The following is a 16,520-nucleotide window of genomic DNA, read 5'->3' as shown; positions in this document are numbered from 1 at the left end:
TAACATTCCCAGCAACATAAAGAACAATGAAATCAAAACAATTAATCAATATCGCGAGATCTATTAATTACCATCAACAGAGAAGAACCTAAAATGAACATCGTTTCAAACACAGAGACAAGTATCACAAGTTGTAAGATCACTAAGATCGACCTTGCAACCTTGGTTAAGCGTTGTCGATTCCCCTAACTTAGTAACCATTAAATATTTACTTCTTTTTCATCTTATCTAGAATCATTTTCATTTTTGTAAATCCTACATCTGCATTTCGTTATATATATATAAAAAGGAAAAATATTCAAGTTCCATGTCAGCACTGCCTGCTTCAGTTTCTTCTTCTTGGATCCCTGAAGACGATCTCTTGCTGAAGAACGTCATTGAGGTAACCTCTTTCTTCTTCTTTGTACTCAATTTTACAGCCTGAAGGGAATCTTTTCCATTTATCTGACCGAAAAGAATAGAACCGTAGAAGGTAAAACCCTAAGTTTAGTGGAATGTTTATGATTTTCTTCATTTTTAAGTGATCATTTAAATTTGGTCATTACAGACCAGTGCTTCATTGGAAGCACTAGCTAAAGGTGCGGTTCAATTTTCACGGAAGTTTACGGTTAGAGAATTGCAAGATCGATGGCGTGCTTTACCTTATGATCCTGTTATTTCAGATCAAGCAGCAGCCTGTATGATTGAGGTTGAATTATCTGCTTCTAATTTATCTTCTACATTGAATAAATTTGATAATTCTGTTGAAACGTCAGTGCTAAAAGGAAATTTGAAAGCATTAGAAGCTCGTATTATGCTACGAGGAAGAGGACCTGTAACCACCATGTGACAAACTTGAGTGGTGTTTGTTTTCTTGGATCACCTAATGGTAATAATTGCATCCAAAATATAGGTGGTTATGATGAGCTTGTTGGACTCCGTGAAGACTGTTAAAAACCGATTAGGATTCGGTGATTTAGGGATTGGTAATGTAGGTAAACGATCACCAGAGGATGATTTGAAAGTAACTTCTAAGAAGGATTGCTTAGGTGAAAAAGTGGAGAATCTATAACAGAATGATATATCTGGGGGGTCTCGTCATGCCATTTTCGAGGCATCAGATAAATTTGGTCATCCATCTAGGGTTGAGGAAATCAAACCTTACTCGGCTGGATGTTCGTCACCACAACCAGATATGCCTCTGAGGAAAACAATGGAAGATGTTCCAGCGGCCGTGATGCCAGTTAATGATGGCCTTGAAGATAAAGGCCAACATGTAAGAGGGGAGATTGTGCATCCTGAAGATTTGGATAGTAAGAAAATGTGTCAATCGGGATATGATATTGTTCCTTAAGATATGATGTTAAAAGATGGCTATGAAATTAATAATTCTGTTGCTATCTCTTGCGATGATTTAGCTGAAACAGATGCTTTATTAAACTTTGACGGTGATACAATTGATAAATCTTGTTATGAGAGTGTTAATTTACTTTTGCTGAATTCTCCTAATGATGTTCATGAAGATGATACATCAAAGACTAAAGATCCTGAGACATTAGTTTCAGACGTGTGTCCTGGTATTCCGAAGCTACTTTTCCTGCAAAATTGGAAGAAGTCCCAGACCAATAGTCACATTCTAAGCATGATGAACAGTAACATTTTGAAAATCGGAAAATCACTTTGCCTTCATCTGCATCTTTGTCAAATCACCATTCTCCTGAACCTCATGAAGTGACTTGCTGCATGTTGAACAGTTAGGATCCTGAGATCCCATGCAATGATGATGTTGTCTTAGGCAAAGCTTTAGCTAGGAAAGAGTGTCATCACTTGAGTAGTGACCAAGCCTCATCCTTTGCAAACCAAAAGGATAGTAAAGAAGAACCGAGCTTGATACAGACAGAGGATATTCTTTCTCAATGTTTTACAGCTCCCAAGATGGTTGGACTGGACATTCTTTCAGAATCTAGTCAAGGTGTCAAATCCGAGTTTCATGATGCTCAATGTCATGTGATTTCCCGACAGTCTCAAAATTCCCTAGTTGATGTAAGTTGTGTTTAAGTTAATTCATCCTAATTTATCTTTAAAACTACTTCTTAATTTATAGAAAAGATGATTCCTATTTTATCTAGGTTTTTAATTCATGTGTATAAAAAGATTACGTACCCATCACAACACCAAATACCTCGCAGCGTCGATCCCAACCTTGCTGTCGTCGCCGTTTGTTATTCCTCTGATCAGTAATGTGCTTTCAGCACATTGTCGTCCTCCCAATTTTGAATATCCGATCATACGCTGTACCCATCACAACACCAAATCCCTTGCAGCGTTGTTTTCCGTCGCAGAATCGTCTCTTTGCTGCGCAACACAGCGTTGCTCTTCTCCCAGTACCGCTCTCCTCACAGTGTCGATTCTGTCACGCCGCTGGTCCAGCGCTACCCTCATCACAATGGTAGCCCTTCCTGTTTTGTTGTTTGGTCACTGTTCGGCCAGCCCGGTCTCCCCATAACACAACCTTTAATTCCTCTTCTCGACAGTTATAGCGTATCTTTCTTCACCGAGGCTGAAAACTCCATTATCCAGCCGTCTCCTTCTGACTCGATTTGCTCGTCCATTACTTGTCATTGTCTCAATGATGAGAATTACATTGCTTGATCTCAATCGGTGCGCCTGTTCATCACCAGTCGTCGAAAACAACAATATCTCTCTGATAATATGTCTGTGATCCGAGAGAAAAACATCTGGAGGCAGTCAATCGAATCTTAAGATGACACCAGGACATGGGTTGATTTTCAAAAAACATGAAGACAAAATAGTTAAAATATTCTCATATTCAAGCTGGGCTGGAGAATTAACAGATAGAAGGTCAACCACAGGATATTGCTTATTTGTATAGGGAAACCTAGTGAAATGGAGGAGCAAGAAACAATCAGTAATCTCCAAGAGCAGTGTAGAAGCAGAATATAGGGCCATAGCACTCAGGATGTGTGAAGGAATTTGGCTACAAAGACTCTTAACCAAACTAGAGATGTGCAACAATAACTATTTTGAACTTCAAAGTGACAGCAAATCTGCGATAAGCATTGCAAAGAATCTGGTGCACCACTACAGAACAAGATCTACAGACACTTTATTGCAGAAAAAGTAAATGGCGGAACTGTGAAACTAAACTATGTCTCTTCACAAAACCAGCTAGCTGATGTATTGACCAAGACACTTCCAAGGATTTCCTTTGACGAAATTACATCCAAGCTAGGTCTTTACAATATTTACTCCCCAGCTTGAGGGGAAGTGTAAGTAGTGTTTAAGTTAAACTCTTCATCCTAATTTACCTCTAAAACTACTTCTTAATTTGTAGAAAAGATGACTCGTATTTTATATAGGTCTCTAATTCATGTGTATAAAAAGCCTATGTACCCTCTTGTGTAAGATGCAATTTTGCTTTGGTTAAAAGAATTTAATTCTTTCACTACCGGAAAAATCTAGTTCATTACAGTTGATCCGTATAATTTCAAAGCAGCCCACACATTTCCCAATTCTGCTTCAGATGGTGCAGCAAAGGAAGAGCCATCTGATGAATGTTGTACCAGAGATATTTCTACATATGCAGAAGCAAGTTCCATTGTAGATACTGTTTTGGAACCAGAAGCAAACAAAACATCTGATCAGATAGAATATGAAAGTGATGATGATGTTCCCAGCTTTTCTGATATTGAAGCCATGGTAAATCTTGACAATTATGTTAATTATGAGAACTTATTCATTTATGTTGTCACCGGCTTTTATTATACTGGGTGTTTAAAGAACAATCATTTGATGTTCACTTCAGATACTTGAGATGAATTTATGTCCAAAAGAATTTGATTCTTTAATTAGGAGAGAAGGTATGAAGTTCAATTTGCACTAACAATGGTCAAGTTATGGTTGAACCAATCGGTATGAGCTGAGTGGGAATAAAATCTATGTACTGTTGACTTTATCAATGTTTGCACATGTTGATTTTGTTTTCTCGAAATTTCTAGTCTCGAGATATCAAGCTGAGCATTCTAAGAGGACAATCATTAGGTTGGAACAAGGTGCTCGATCTGCTATGCAAAGAGCTATTGCATCCCACGAAGATCTTGCTGTCATATATGGCATTTATATGAAACATTACGTTAAAGAAACTGAGGTACTAAATTTTATCCATTCTTGATTTTAGATTGTATGCAGTATGCTGAAAATCTACCCATTCCTTTCTCTTTTCTAGAAATTTTCATGCTATAGTCAGGAATGCTACTTATGGACTTTAATCTTCTCAATACCTTCCCTTTTTTTACTTTTACCCTTGTTTTTGTTGCTCAGGCATTTGGTTAGATGAGTGGTGCTTGTGTGTGTTTTTCTTTCTATATTACAAAGGTGCAGTTTGCACAATATTAAAATTATAGGTTGAGGTGTTGAGAATATATGTCTTATTGTTCATATTTCCTGGTTAGTCATGGATTCCTTGACCTGTGACGCAAAAGATTGCTCTCATGTTTTTAGTGCAAGCGCTCCCTATTTTTCAGGTTATACTTGGCAGGGAAAACAAGGATGTTGATGTTGATGTTGTTGCGGAAGACGGCTATCGGATAGAGCAAAATCGCAACTGATAATTTGATAAAATAAAAATGAAGATAAAAGAGAGACAAAATTTACGTGGAAAACCCCTAAATAATATAGGGTAAAAACCACGGGCAACGGTAGAAGAATTTCACTATGAGAAAATAGGAATTACAACTTCTCTCGATCTACCAAGAAGAAAACAATAATAATTGTCTCTTGATAAAAAGGAGAAAACAACTCTCAAGAAACTCTCTAAATTCTCTAGTATTGGAAGAAAGCTAGAATGCTTTGGGATGATTTTGAAGCTAAATGAGCTAGGGTATTTATAGTTGAAACTTAATGACTAATCTTGTAAATACCCTAAAATTAAAGTGACTAAATTGGGTATTTTACCCTTGCTAATTTCAATAACTTGCAGCCATTTTGGACCAAATATAGCCACCCATGTTGCTTAAATCAGCCAGCTGCCCATGTTGCTTAAATCAACAATCTCCACTTGCACATTCGGTGTTGACTTTTAACAATCTCCCACTTGAAGATTTGATTGGAACAATCATATCTTCACATCATTCTTTCTACCTTGTACCATCATGTTGCTTATGTTTCCGTCAGGCCACAAGAGGAATGACACCAGGTAAATTTATCAACATTGATTGCATTTGTCATGAAATCTGCTATGTTGTCTTTGGTATGGATCTTCTGCATATCTATCGTTCCTTCTTCCACCTTTTCACGAATGAAATGGTACTGAACCCGTATGGGCTTTGTCCTTGAATGAAATGCTGGATTCCTTGCTAGATGCAAGGCACTTTGACTGTCACAAAACAGAGAGACATACTATTGATTGTGCCCAAGCTCCTCCAATAGTATCTTCAACCAAATTGCTTCTTTACTGGCTTGTGTAGCTGCTACATATTCTGTCTCTGTTGTGGATGTAGCCACAACTGACTGCAATTTTGAAACCTAGCTTACAGCTCCACCAGCAACTTTGAACACATATCCTGTAGTAGATTTGCTTTTATCCAAATCCCCTGCATAGTCAGAATCTACATACCCATTGATTAGTAAGTTTGATCCTCCGTAACATAATGCAACATTTGAGGTCCCTTTGATGTATCTCAGGATCCTCTTTACTGTATTCCAATGCTCTTTTCCTGGATTCGCCATGTACCGACTAACCACTCCCACTGCTTGTGCAATATTTGGTCTTGTGCATATCATAGTGAACATTAAATTTCCCACTGCTGATGCATACGGTACTCGAGACATCTTCATCCTCTCTTCTTCATTGCTAGGACTCATACTGGAGGATAATTTGAAGTTAATATGAAGAGGGGTAGAAATTGGCTTACAATCTTGCATGCTGAATTGTGACAAGATCTTCTTGAAGTAATTCTTTTGTGAAAGCCAAATCTTTCTATTACTTCTGTCTCGGTGAATTTGCATCCCTAGAATCTTGTTTGCTGATCCCAAGTCCTTCATTTCAAATTCCCTAGCCAGTTGTGCCTTCAATTCTTCAATATGATCTTTGTTGGGTCCTGCAACCAACATGTCATCCACATACAACAGTAATATAACAAAATTGTTATCACCAGACCTCTTGAAATAAGCACAAGGGTCTGCATTAAGTCTGTTGTATCCAAGGCACATAATGAAGAAATCAAATCTCTTATACCAACACCTCGGTGCATGCTTTAGACCATACAGAGATTTGTTCAACCTGCAAACCAAGTTCTTCTTTTTTTTTTCTTCAAAACCTTCAGGTTGGAGCATGTAAATCTCTTCTTCAAGATTTCCTTGAAGAAAAGCTGTTTTAACATCTAGCTGCTCTATATCTAAGTTCAATGTAGCACACATTGCCAAAACTACTCGAACTGTTGTTAGTTGAACCACAGGAGAAAATATTTCATTAAAATCAATACATTCTTTTTGAGCATATCCTTTGACCACCAATCTTGCACGATACCTCTCAACTTGATCGTCACCATTTCGCTTGATTTTGAAGACCTATTTGTTACCAATTGACTTCCTTTCTTTGTGGTAGTGGCACAAGATCCCATGTATTATTTTTATGAAGGGCTTCGATTTCTTCTTGCAACGCCATCATCCACAGTGAAGCATCTGAGTTGTTTATTGCCTCCTGGTATGTTGATGGCTCACCGTCCTCTGTTAAAAGGCAGTATGCAATATTACCTTCTATAACATAATCTGAATGCCAATTGGGACGCCTTTTCACATGATCTGATTGACGAGTTGTTGGAGCTTCAGAACTCTCTAGTTCTTGTTCATCATGTGCTGGTTCTGCTTCAGAAGAATCTCCTTGTTCAACCTCCTTTTCCACATGTATCTGTGTAGTCTCTGACTTTTCAGTGCTATCATTGTCTTCTTTTCTTTGTAGTTTATCTTCTACAAAGATAACATCCCTGCTGATGATCACTTTGCGGACAGTGGGATCCCACAAGCGATACCCCTTGACTCCATCAGTATACCCCAAGAATTTGCATTTCCTGGATTTTGGATCCAGCTTTGAAATTTCTTGGGAGTTGTACATCACGTACACAATACTTCCAAATACATGGAGGTTTGAATAATCAGCTGGTTTACCAGTCCACGTCTTCATTGTTGTCTTCAGCTCTATTGCAGTTGATGGAGCTCGATTCACCAAATAACAGGCGGTATTTACTGCTTCTGCCCAGAATGATTTTTCTAGGCCTGCATCCCTCAACATTGCTCTTGTTCTTTCTAACAAGGTTCTGTTCATCCGCTCTGCCACTCCATTTTGTTGAGGGGTGTTTGCCACTGTGAACTGTCTTTTGATGCCTTCTTTCCTGCAAAAGTCATCAAATTCTTCGCTTGTGTATTCTCCTCCATTATCTATTCTGAAACACTTGATCTTATTTCCAGAATCAAGTTCCACCCGCGCTTTGAAGTTTTTGAAAGTAGAAAATACATCTGACTTCTTCTTAATAGAGTACACCCAACATCTCCTGGAGTAGTCATCAATAAATGAGACAAAGTATTTTGCTCCGCCTAGGGATGTTACTGGTGATTGCCATACGTCAGAGTGAACCAATTCTAGAACACTTTTGCCTCTAGAATTTGATGTGTTGAATTTCAACCGGTGCTGGTTACTTGTTATGCAATGCTCACACAAAGGAAGTGATACCTTTGTTAAGCCTGGAAGTAGCTTTTGCTCCACAAGGACTTTCATTCCTTGCTCTGACATGTGTCCAAGTTTCTGATGCCATAGCATTGTCGAATCTGAACTACATGAGGCAACAGAGGCTTCTGCTTCTACCAAAGTCTCTCCCTTCAGCATGTACAAGTTTGCAGCTATTTTTTCGTCTTTCAGCACCACAAGCGCTCCACAGAACACCTTCATGATTCATTTCCGTGTTTCAATCTTGCTTGCATTATTATCCAACAATCCGTAGGATAATAAATTTTTCTTCAGGCCTTTCACGTGCCACACATCTCGAACAACTTTGATTGTTCCATCGTACATCTTCAATTTGATGGTTCCCACGCCAATGATCTCTAAGACATGATCATTGCAACTATACACAGATCCTCCTGAGACAGGTTCATACTGATGGAACCATTCTCTTCTTGAGGTCATGTGATATGTTGCTCCCGAATCAATGAGCCATATATCTGGAAATCGTTTTCCACCTTCCACGGTGGTTGACGCTTCACAGCATAGAGCATCTCCATCATCTGAAGTGTTTGCGGTATTGCCTTGTGGATTGGAGTTTTTATTTAGACTCCAATAATCCTTCTTCAAGTGACCCTTCTTTCCACAGTGGTAGCACTTTAAATTCTTTTTTCTTATTGACTTCGATCTACCATGTTTGTGACTGCTGCTTTGGCTACGTTCTGTTGATCTCCCTCTCATCGTTGTCAACGCTTCTGTTTGTTTCAGATTTACTTGTCTGTCTTCCTTGTTCTTGCGCCGATTTTCTTCTTGTAGAACAGCAACTGCAACGTCATCGAAGACTAGACTAGTGACATTACTGTTTGTCAAGTTGATGATGAGTTGATCATACGAATCCGGTAGACTTTGAAGTAGAAGTTCAGCACGTTCTTGTTCTCCTATTTTACAGCTTAAGGATGTAAGCTGAGAAAATAAGGTGTTCAGTGTATTTAAGTGCTCCGTCACCGAAGTATATTCTGGCATACGGAGAGTGTACAATTTCCTCTTAAGGAAAATTTTATTGTGCAGCGATGTGGCCTCGTACAATTTGGTGAGATGATCCCATATCTCCTTAGCTGTCTTCTTCTCCTCGATGCTTGACAATACTTCATCTGCTAATGCTAGATGAAAGTTTTCCATAGCATTCCCGTCCATCTCGTTCCATTTGATGTCATCTGCGAAATCCACCAGCCTTTCATTGATAGCAACTAGACACCCATCTTTCCTGAGGATGGCCTTCATCTTCAATTTCCACAATGAGAAATTTCTCCCATTGAACTTTTCAATGTCAAATTTTGTTGCCATAGCTTCTATTATTGATAGCTCCAACTATTTCACTATCGTGAATAGTTCTCTAGAACCTCAAAGAATGGGTAATACCTTCTTATTTTCTTATGTTGGAGGATCCACCTTTTGGTGGCAACCACAAAGACAATAAGCAGATATTACACACTCAAATCTGGCTCGGATACCAATTGTTGCGGAAGACGGCTATCGGATAGAGCAAAATCGCAACTGATAATTTGATAAAATAAAAATGAAGATAAAAGAGACACAAAATTTACGTGGAAAACCCCTAAATAATATAGGGTAAAAACCACGGGCAACAGTAGAAGAATTTCACTATGAGAAAATAGGAATTACAACTTCTCTCGATCTACCAAGAAGAAAACAATGATAATTGTCTCTTGATAAAAAGGAGAAAACAACTCTCAAGAAACTCTCTAAATTCTCTAGTATTGGAAGAAAGCTAGAATGCTTTGGGATGATTTTGAAGCTAAATGAGCTAGGGTATTTATAGTTGAAACTTAATGACTAATCTTGTAAATACCCTAAAATTAAAGTGACTAAATTGGGTATTTTACCCTTGCTAATTTTCAACAACTTGCAGCCATTTTGGACCAAAAATAGCCGCCCATGTTGCTTAAATCAGCCAGCTGCCCATGTTACTTAAATCAACAATCTCCACTTGCACATTCGGTGTTGACTTTTAACAGATGTTGATGTTGATATTGACTTAGGAAGAGAAGGGCGTGCTAACAAAATATCTAGACTACAGGTACTTTGATTTCCCTGACGTGGTTGCATTTTTTCTGAGTTTGGCTTATGGACAGTGTATAGACGATGGGGGAACTTTGACCCTCGAGTCTGCATTCCTACCCTTAAGGGGAAGGTATCTCACCACCTTGACGAAGTTTTGTAGTCACTCAATTGAAATATTTGAATTATTAGTTGCAGATATGCTTCTTATTAGTACTTACCTATAAATATATGAACAAGTTACTATTACTAGTGAAGTGGGAGGCCCCTAGAATGGATGGATTACATTTGGTGACACACTTGCACTTCTATGTTAAATTATTTGAATTGAGTTTTTATCTTATTGAGCTAAACCCTTAGTTAAAATACAGAGAGCCGTACTTGTAGGAAATGCCTTTAGCTCCGTTTAGAATTACCGTTTTTAGATAACTTAATTAGCCTTTTGAGCTTGTTCTTTTATTTGGAACGATTTTCCTACATGCACTCTTGTTTATGCTAGGCACCTGTGAATATGAACATGTTTGTCCTAAAAAAATATTGATTATACCTGCTTCGCTTGTCAGATGTCCTTTTTAGATTCTTTTGGTCCTATACTGCTTGCAGATGTACATGGGAATAATTATTAATATCATTTCTGGTAGGCAATTATAAAACTGGAGGAAGATGGTTCCTTCACTTTGAAGAATCTGGGCAAGAGTTCTATATTTTTTAATGGAAAGGAAGTTTGTACTGGACAGCTGATGGCTGTTGGTTTAAGCAGTTTGATTGAGGTAGCTATATATTCGTTTGTCGATTAATCAGCCTCTTTGAACCGTATGTCGATTATATACATTATACAATCTTCACCAACTGACATTTTCCTTATTTTTTCAGATTAGGGACATGGCTTTTGCCTTTGAAATAAACCAAAATTCTGTGAAGCGTCATATGGCAAAAATCACCCCCAAAAACCAAGAAAACAAAACAGTGTTCGACTGGTCGGAAGAGCCGAAGAAGGTATTGCATGAATAGGGAGATTTTCTCACGAAACCACCCTACCTTCCTCTTCTGCAAATTCAATTTGTATAATTAAAAGTCTTCAGGGCTTAGCCGTTAATGACTGGATGTACTGTTTTTATACAAGGATATGTGTACACACTTGTTGACCTAATGAAAATATTAGTTGATTTCTCAATTGTAAAAGGAGGGGCGAAGATAAAACGAAACAACTGTGTATGCATCCATGATCATCCTCAAGATGCCTCTGTATCCTGCAGTTTAAGGCCAGCGTGATGGAAAGCAAAACATGCAGCAGTTGCCATTCATTGGGATAAACAAGCTTGTTATAGTTTTATAGGAATACTTGTATGGCTATTTGACAATTGACATGAATATTTTTGGTCATTAGCTTAGGCGTACAAGGTCAAGGCATATGTCATTGATCTGAGAGTGAGCTAACCGTGACAGTTACGGATAACTTGTTAAATTGAAATACTGATGAGATTTGTGAAAATGGTTATGATTATTCTATTAATTTATAAATAACATCAAAATCAGTTTATGATAGAGATTCAAATGTTCTTTTTAATAGTTAGTGGTGTTTATAAAGTAATATATGTTAAGAATCTTTTTGTCATTGACAACGTATATATATCCTATAGATTTAAGTGTTCGAAACCGAGAATTTTAGGGAGAATATTATCACTCTCTTTTATCACCGAGGTAATTCGATGAGTTCGGAGATCCAAATGTTTCAAAAGAATCAATCAACAAATAATCATATTCTGCTCCCAACAAATGTTCTTAAAGACTTTCTTAAAGTGCATCTAAAAGGATAACTGCCACGGAGGAATGCTTAGAAAGTCAAACTATCAGAGAAAAGAAATGTATTTAAAGCACCGTTGAGTTACAAGGCTGTGCCAGTTGGATGCCTTTTATTATAAGCCTAAGACTAAACTGGAATTTGGAACTATGAGCTCATAATTTGATTCCCAAGTAACAAACAATTTAAAATGAACTAAAACAATACTCATAGCAATTGCACTATCTAAAGTAAAATGATGGAGAAAACCATTAGAATGGACAAAGCATCCTATAATGATCATGTCACAAGCCCTTCTTCCGTTAACAAGTTCCACATTCCCCTCCGTAAAAGAAAAAGAAAACGTCTTATGTAGAAATAAGGATGGATCAAGGAGAAACAGATAGGGACAATCGTCACCCTGAAAATTTAAAATTATCATATATTTTATATTTGTATTTTTTATTGAAAAACTATTTTTGTCTCCTTGGAATTTTATAAGTTTAGGTTCGTCCTCTAAATTTTTATAAGTTTAAGTTCATCCTTGACATAAAATCATGCGCACTTCCTTGTGAATAAATATGAACAGTAACAGAAGAAACGTTCAAGTTGAACACAAATTTCATTCTTCACAGCAGATTACATTGTTTAACCACCATCCTGAATCACGAATTTCATTCTTGTTCCCATTTTGGATGCTGCATAATTACTTATCAGCCCCTTCAAAAGTAAGGAAAATGGGAACAGCAGGCACCAGGTTTCTTGACAGTGACAATAGTAGCAATGGATGTTAAAAAAATGGGAACCAAAATTAAGAATGTAAAGATGGTGTTGAAAAGCAAGGTTTAGGGATTCGTTAAACAGCAATTATGTGTTGGGTATACTTACTGAGATAAGAATGTACATATTTTGGGGAATGGGAACCCTTTTTTTTCCCAATGGACCTTTGTTGAAATTTGAAGTCTTCCTTATCTGTAATCAATTTCCATAATTCAACAACCACCAACTTTAACTCCCTCTACCAAACCAAGCAATGCCAAGATTCCCAGATAAGGTATACTTCAAATATTAAGACCAAAATAACAAGGGTCTCATTCCAAAGTATTTCAATAAAATATTTAACATTAATTGTGGTATACATTCTTAAATTATGATCTTCATTTTAAACTAATTTTCAAAAAAAATTTAACATAATAATTAGTTTTTAAATTATAAGTCTTATTTTAAATTAGTTTCCAAACTTTTCAACTTTTTAATTTCATCCTAAACTATGAATGACATTTTAAATTAATCTTTGAACATTTAAATATTCTAAATTCATCTTCAAACTATCATTATATGCTAATCACATCTTCAAACTATTATTAGCCAAATGAAATTAAACACTACGATGATGAAAAGCTAGCATGGTTGTTGTTCATAGACGGTTGTGCGGTGTTGTGTGTTATACGCTACAATTCGAAACCGATTCCCATCTTTTACCCCCCTTTCGAGGGAAAGTATGACTCATGTCAACTGAAACTTGTCATGATAGAAGTGGTTATAGGTAAAAGTTTTAGGGAGAAAGTGCGATAGAGAAATATAGTTTAGGTTTTCTGTCGATCAAATTAGATGCCTACATGAAAAAATGTCTCCTACTGTACTAGGGTTCTATAACAATCCATGTGTCATGGATGAAGGCGAAATAGAGAGAGCATTCGGGGAAGAATTGGAGTTAGGGCTCACTGAATTGGGAAATTTGGAAAATCAGAAGTTAGGGATTGGGAATGAGATGAATTGGGAAAAAAAGGAAATGATCGGTGAAAAGAAAATTGGGGTTAAGGAATTACCTGATATTAATGTTGGGGAAAGAATTATGGAGCAGCCAAAGAGAGGCCCGAATTGGTGAGGCAGCTGAAGGACTCACCAGACAAGAGGATAACCCACTTACGAAATGTTGTTGGAATTAATCCAGCCAATGAGTAATCTTTTATGCTGTCAGACAATAGTCTTTACACCTGTAAACAAATAATTGGTTGTTATTAGTGCAATAGAATATATATGCATCAATTTTGTAACCAAGAACTTATGATAATAGTTTTGAATGAATTTCTTCTTCTTCAATTTTTCTTATCTTCTAAAATCCCTATTTTCTATCGTTTTCATCACTAGTTTGTGACAATTGGTATCAGAGTCAGGTTATTTGATCCAAAAGCGAGAAATTTTTTTAGGAATGCCTAAAAAAGTTACAAAAATGGATAAAACCAATTCGATCGATGCAATAGAAAATATACCTAAAGATGCACCGGAAGAAGTATCGAGGTGGTGGGAAACTCAAAGAGATAACTGGGAGGAACGTTTATCTACCTTAGAAGCTCAGTCTATAGAGAATATAGGATATCTTCAGCAGATTCTTTAGATAATAGCCAAAACCGCAGAGGAAGGCAATCAGCTGACTCCAACAAGTAACAAAAAGGAAGCTGATCCACCTGCATCAAAATCAGTATGTAAGAAACCTTTTGAAGTTACTGTGATTAATGAGCATGAAATATATTCTTTTAAATATGGAGAACCATGTATTTTGACATCTAAGCCTATTGTTAAGTCATATGAACCTACCCTGCCAATTATTCAATCTTTGTGACTGAATAATGCTGGAGATGAATCAGGAGAGCATTCCAGTGATGTTCCTACTAATGTTGGGGCTTCTATTTCATTTTCTAGACCGAGGATTAAACTTCAGTTCTTTGATAGTTCAAATCCTAGAAGTTGGCTGCAAAAATGTTAAAAGTATTTCAGAATTTTTGCTATTCCTGAACCTCAACAAGTTGAAATAGCTTCTATGTATTTAATAATGAAAGCATAAATATGGTTTGATGGGTATCTTATGCACAAACCTAAGGTTATTTAGCATGAGTTTGAGGTTGATTTGAGGTTGATTTGTGTCACGGGTTTGGCAGTAGCACATTTATTGATGTTGTGGATGAATTTAATAAATTTCTTCAGAAAGGTAGTGTTAAAGAATATCAGGAACGTTTTGATGAACTGATGTCTTTCATCATACAAAAAAAATCCCCACATTGGGGAAAAGTTTTTCATTTCTAGCTTCATCAATGGATTAAAGGATGAATTGAAGCATAGAGTTCGAGCACATGAACCTAAGTCTTTGGTGGCCACATTTAAACAAGTTAAACTTCATGAACTTGCTGTTGAAATTGAAAGTAAAACGTTCAGAACTCCTGTTAGGAATTTCTATAGTTCTAACCAGAATTCCATGATAAAGAATTTTCCTTCATCAAATCTGCCAAAGTCTAATACTCCTCCTACGAATACTAAACATAGTCTTCTGGATTATAGGAGGGCAAATAACCTTTGTTTTAAATGTGGAGAGAAGTTTACTCTGGGACACCAATATAAACTGAATCAATTAAATTGTATGGAAGAAGAGGAATTCTTGGAAAATGTGGATAAGGTGACTGAGCAACAGGCAGAATCATTAGAATATATTGCTCAAATTCCAGGAGACAAGGACTTAGAGATTTCTATTAATGCTTTAACTGGTCAGGCTAGCTTTGCTACTTTACACAATCATGGTACTGTAAAAGGGAGACCATTAAATATCTTGATTGATAGTGGTAGCACCAATAGTTTTGTAACTGCTAGTTGGACTAAAGAAGGGGTAGAGGTTCTTTCAACTAGACCTATTTCCATCATTGTAGCAAATGGGGATAAACTTTACAACACTCTCACAAGTAAACAACTTCAATGGAAAATGCAGGAACACCTATTTGAACATGACTTCAGAGTCTTACAACTAGGAGGTAGTGACATGGTTCTAAGAGTTGACTAGATACATAAGTGAAGTCCTATTTTGATGGATTTTAATAATTTGACATTGATTTTTAAGAATGATGGACAAAAAATTCTATTACAAGGAGAGAAAAGGCTACCAACTATTAAGTTACTTTCTGAGAATAGATTGTATAGAATGATTGCTAAAAATGTTGCTTTTGCTGGTGAATTATACTTAATGATTATTGAAGATGATCGATTTTCCATTCCAACAGAGTTGCAACCAATACTACAAAATTATACATATGTATTTGTTGAACCCAAAGGTATACCACCTGAGAGATGCCAAGATCATGCCATTATCCTTAAAGAAGGTGCTCAGCCTGTCAACCTATGCCCATACAGATTCCTCCATCCTCAAAAGGCAGAAGTTGAAAGAAAGATGAATGAGATGTTAGCCTCTTCCATTATACAAACAAGCAAGAGTCATTTTGCCTCTCCTTGCTTGTTGGTTAAAAAGAAAGATGGTTCATGGAGGTTTTATGTTGATTATAGACAGTTGAATTCAATGAATATCAAAAACAAATTTCCAATTTTGATGGTAGAGGATCTTTTGGATGAATTGGTTGGTTCTCAGTATTTTTCTAAAATTGACCTCAGATCACATTTGAATGAAGTCATGCCGCTTGGATTGACAAATGCTCAAGCTACTTTTCAAACACTTATGAATGAAGCCTTTGGACCATATTTGAGGAAATTTATTCTGGTGTTTTTTTACGACATTCTTATTTATAGCAAGTCTATGACAGATCACAAAGCACATATAAAGACAGTTTTGAACATTTTGAGGAAGTATGACTTATTTGCTAAGAGAAGTAAATGTTTTTTTTGGGAAAACTCAGGTGGAATATTTGGACAATATAATTTCAGCTCAGGGTGTAGCTACTGACTCAACAAAGATTGTAGCTATGAGAGATTGGAAATTGTCTACCAATTTGAAGTCTTTTCGAGGATTTCTAGGTCTCACATGCTACTACAGGAAGTTTATAAGAAACTATAAGATGATCAGTAGACCACTGACTGACATTTTAAAAAAGAACAATTTTACTTGGACACATGAGTCTAGGAAGCTTTTGAAACTCTTAAATCAGCCATGTGCCAAGCACATGTTCTTGC

General features: G+C 36.7%; 1 protein-coding gene and 1 long non-coding RNA gene across 2 annotated transcripts; both read left to right on the top strand.

Annotated features, from left to right (window-relative positions):
- The first annotated feature begins 218 nt into the window (after positions 1 to 218).
- Positions 219 to 1,159, top strand: LOC120166678 (microspherule protein 1-like). Its single transcript, XM_039175912.1, has 2 exons — positions 219 to 382; positions 548 to 1,159. The coding sequence occupies exons 1-2, from the start codon at positions 308 to 310 to the stop codon at positions 827 to 829; spliced, it is 357 nt and encodes a 118-aa protein (XP_039031843.1). The 5' UTR covers positions 219 to 307; the 3' UTR covers positions 830 to 1,159.
- An 8,590-nt stretch (positions 1,160 to 9,749) lies between these two features.
- Positions 9,750 to 10,737, top strand: LOC120166746. Its single transcript, XR_005519957.1, has 3 exons — positions 9,750 to 9,812; positions 10,435 to 10,563; positions 10,667 to 10,737. It is a non-coding gene; the product is annotated as an uncharacterized LOC120166746 (long non-coding RNA).
- Positions 10,738 to 16,520: the final 5,783 nt, after the last annotated feature.

The sequence above is a fragment of the Hibiscus syriacus genome, unplaced genomic scaffold, assembly GCF_006381635.1.
Source record: "Hibiscus syriacus cultivar Baekdansim isolate YM2019G1 unplaced genomic scaffold, ASM638163v2 tig00111644_pilon, whole genome shotgun sequence".
Classification (NCBI taxonomy): domain Eukaryota; kingdom Viridiplantae; phylum Streptophyta; class Magnoliopsida; order Malvales; family Malvaceae; genus Hibiscus; species Hibiscus syriacus.
Note: the sequence above shows the minus strand (reverse complement) of the source record. Positions and strands in the feature narration are given on the sequence as shown.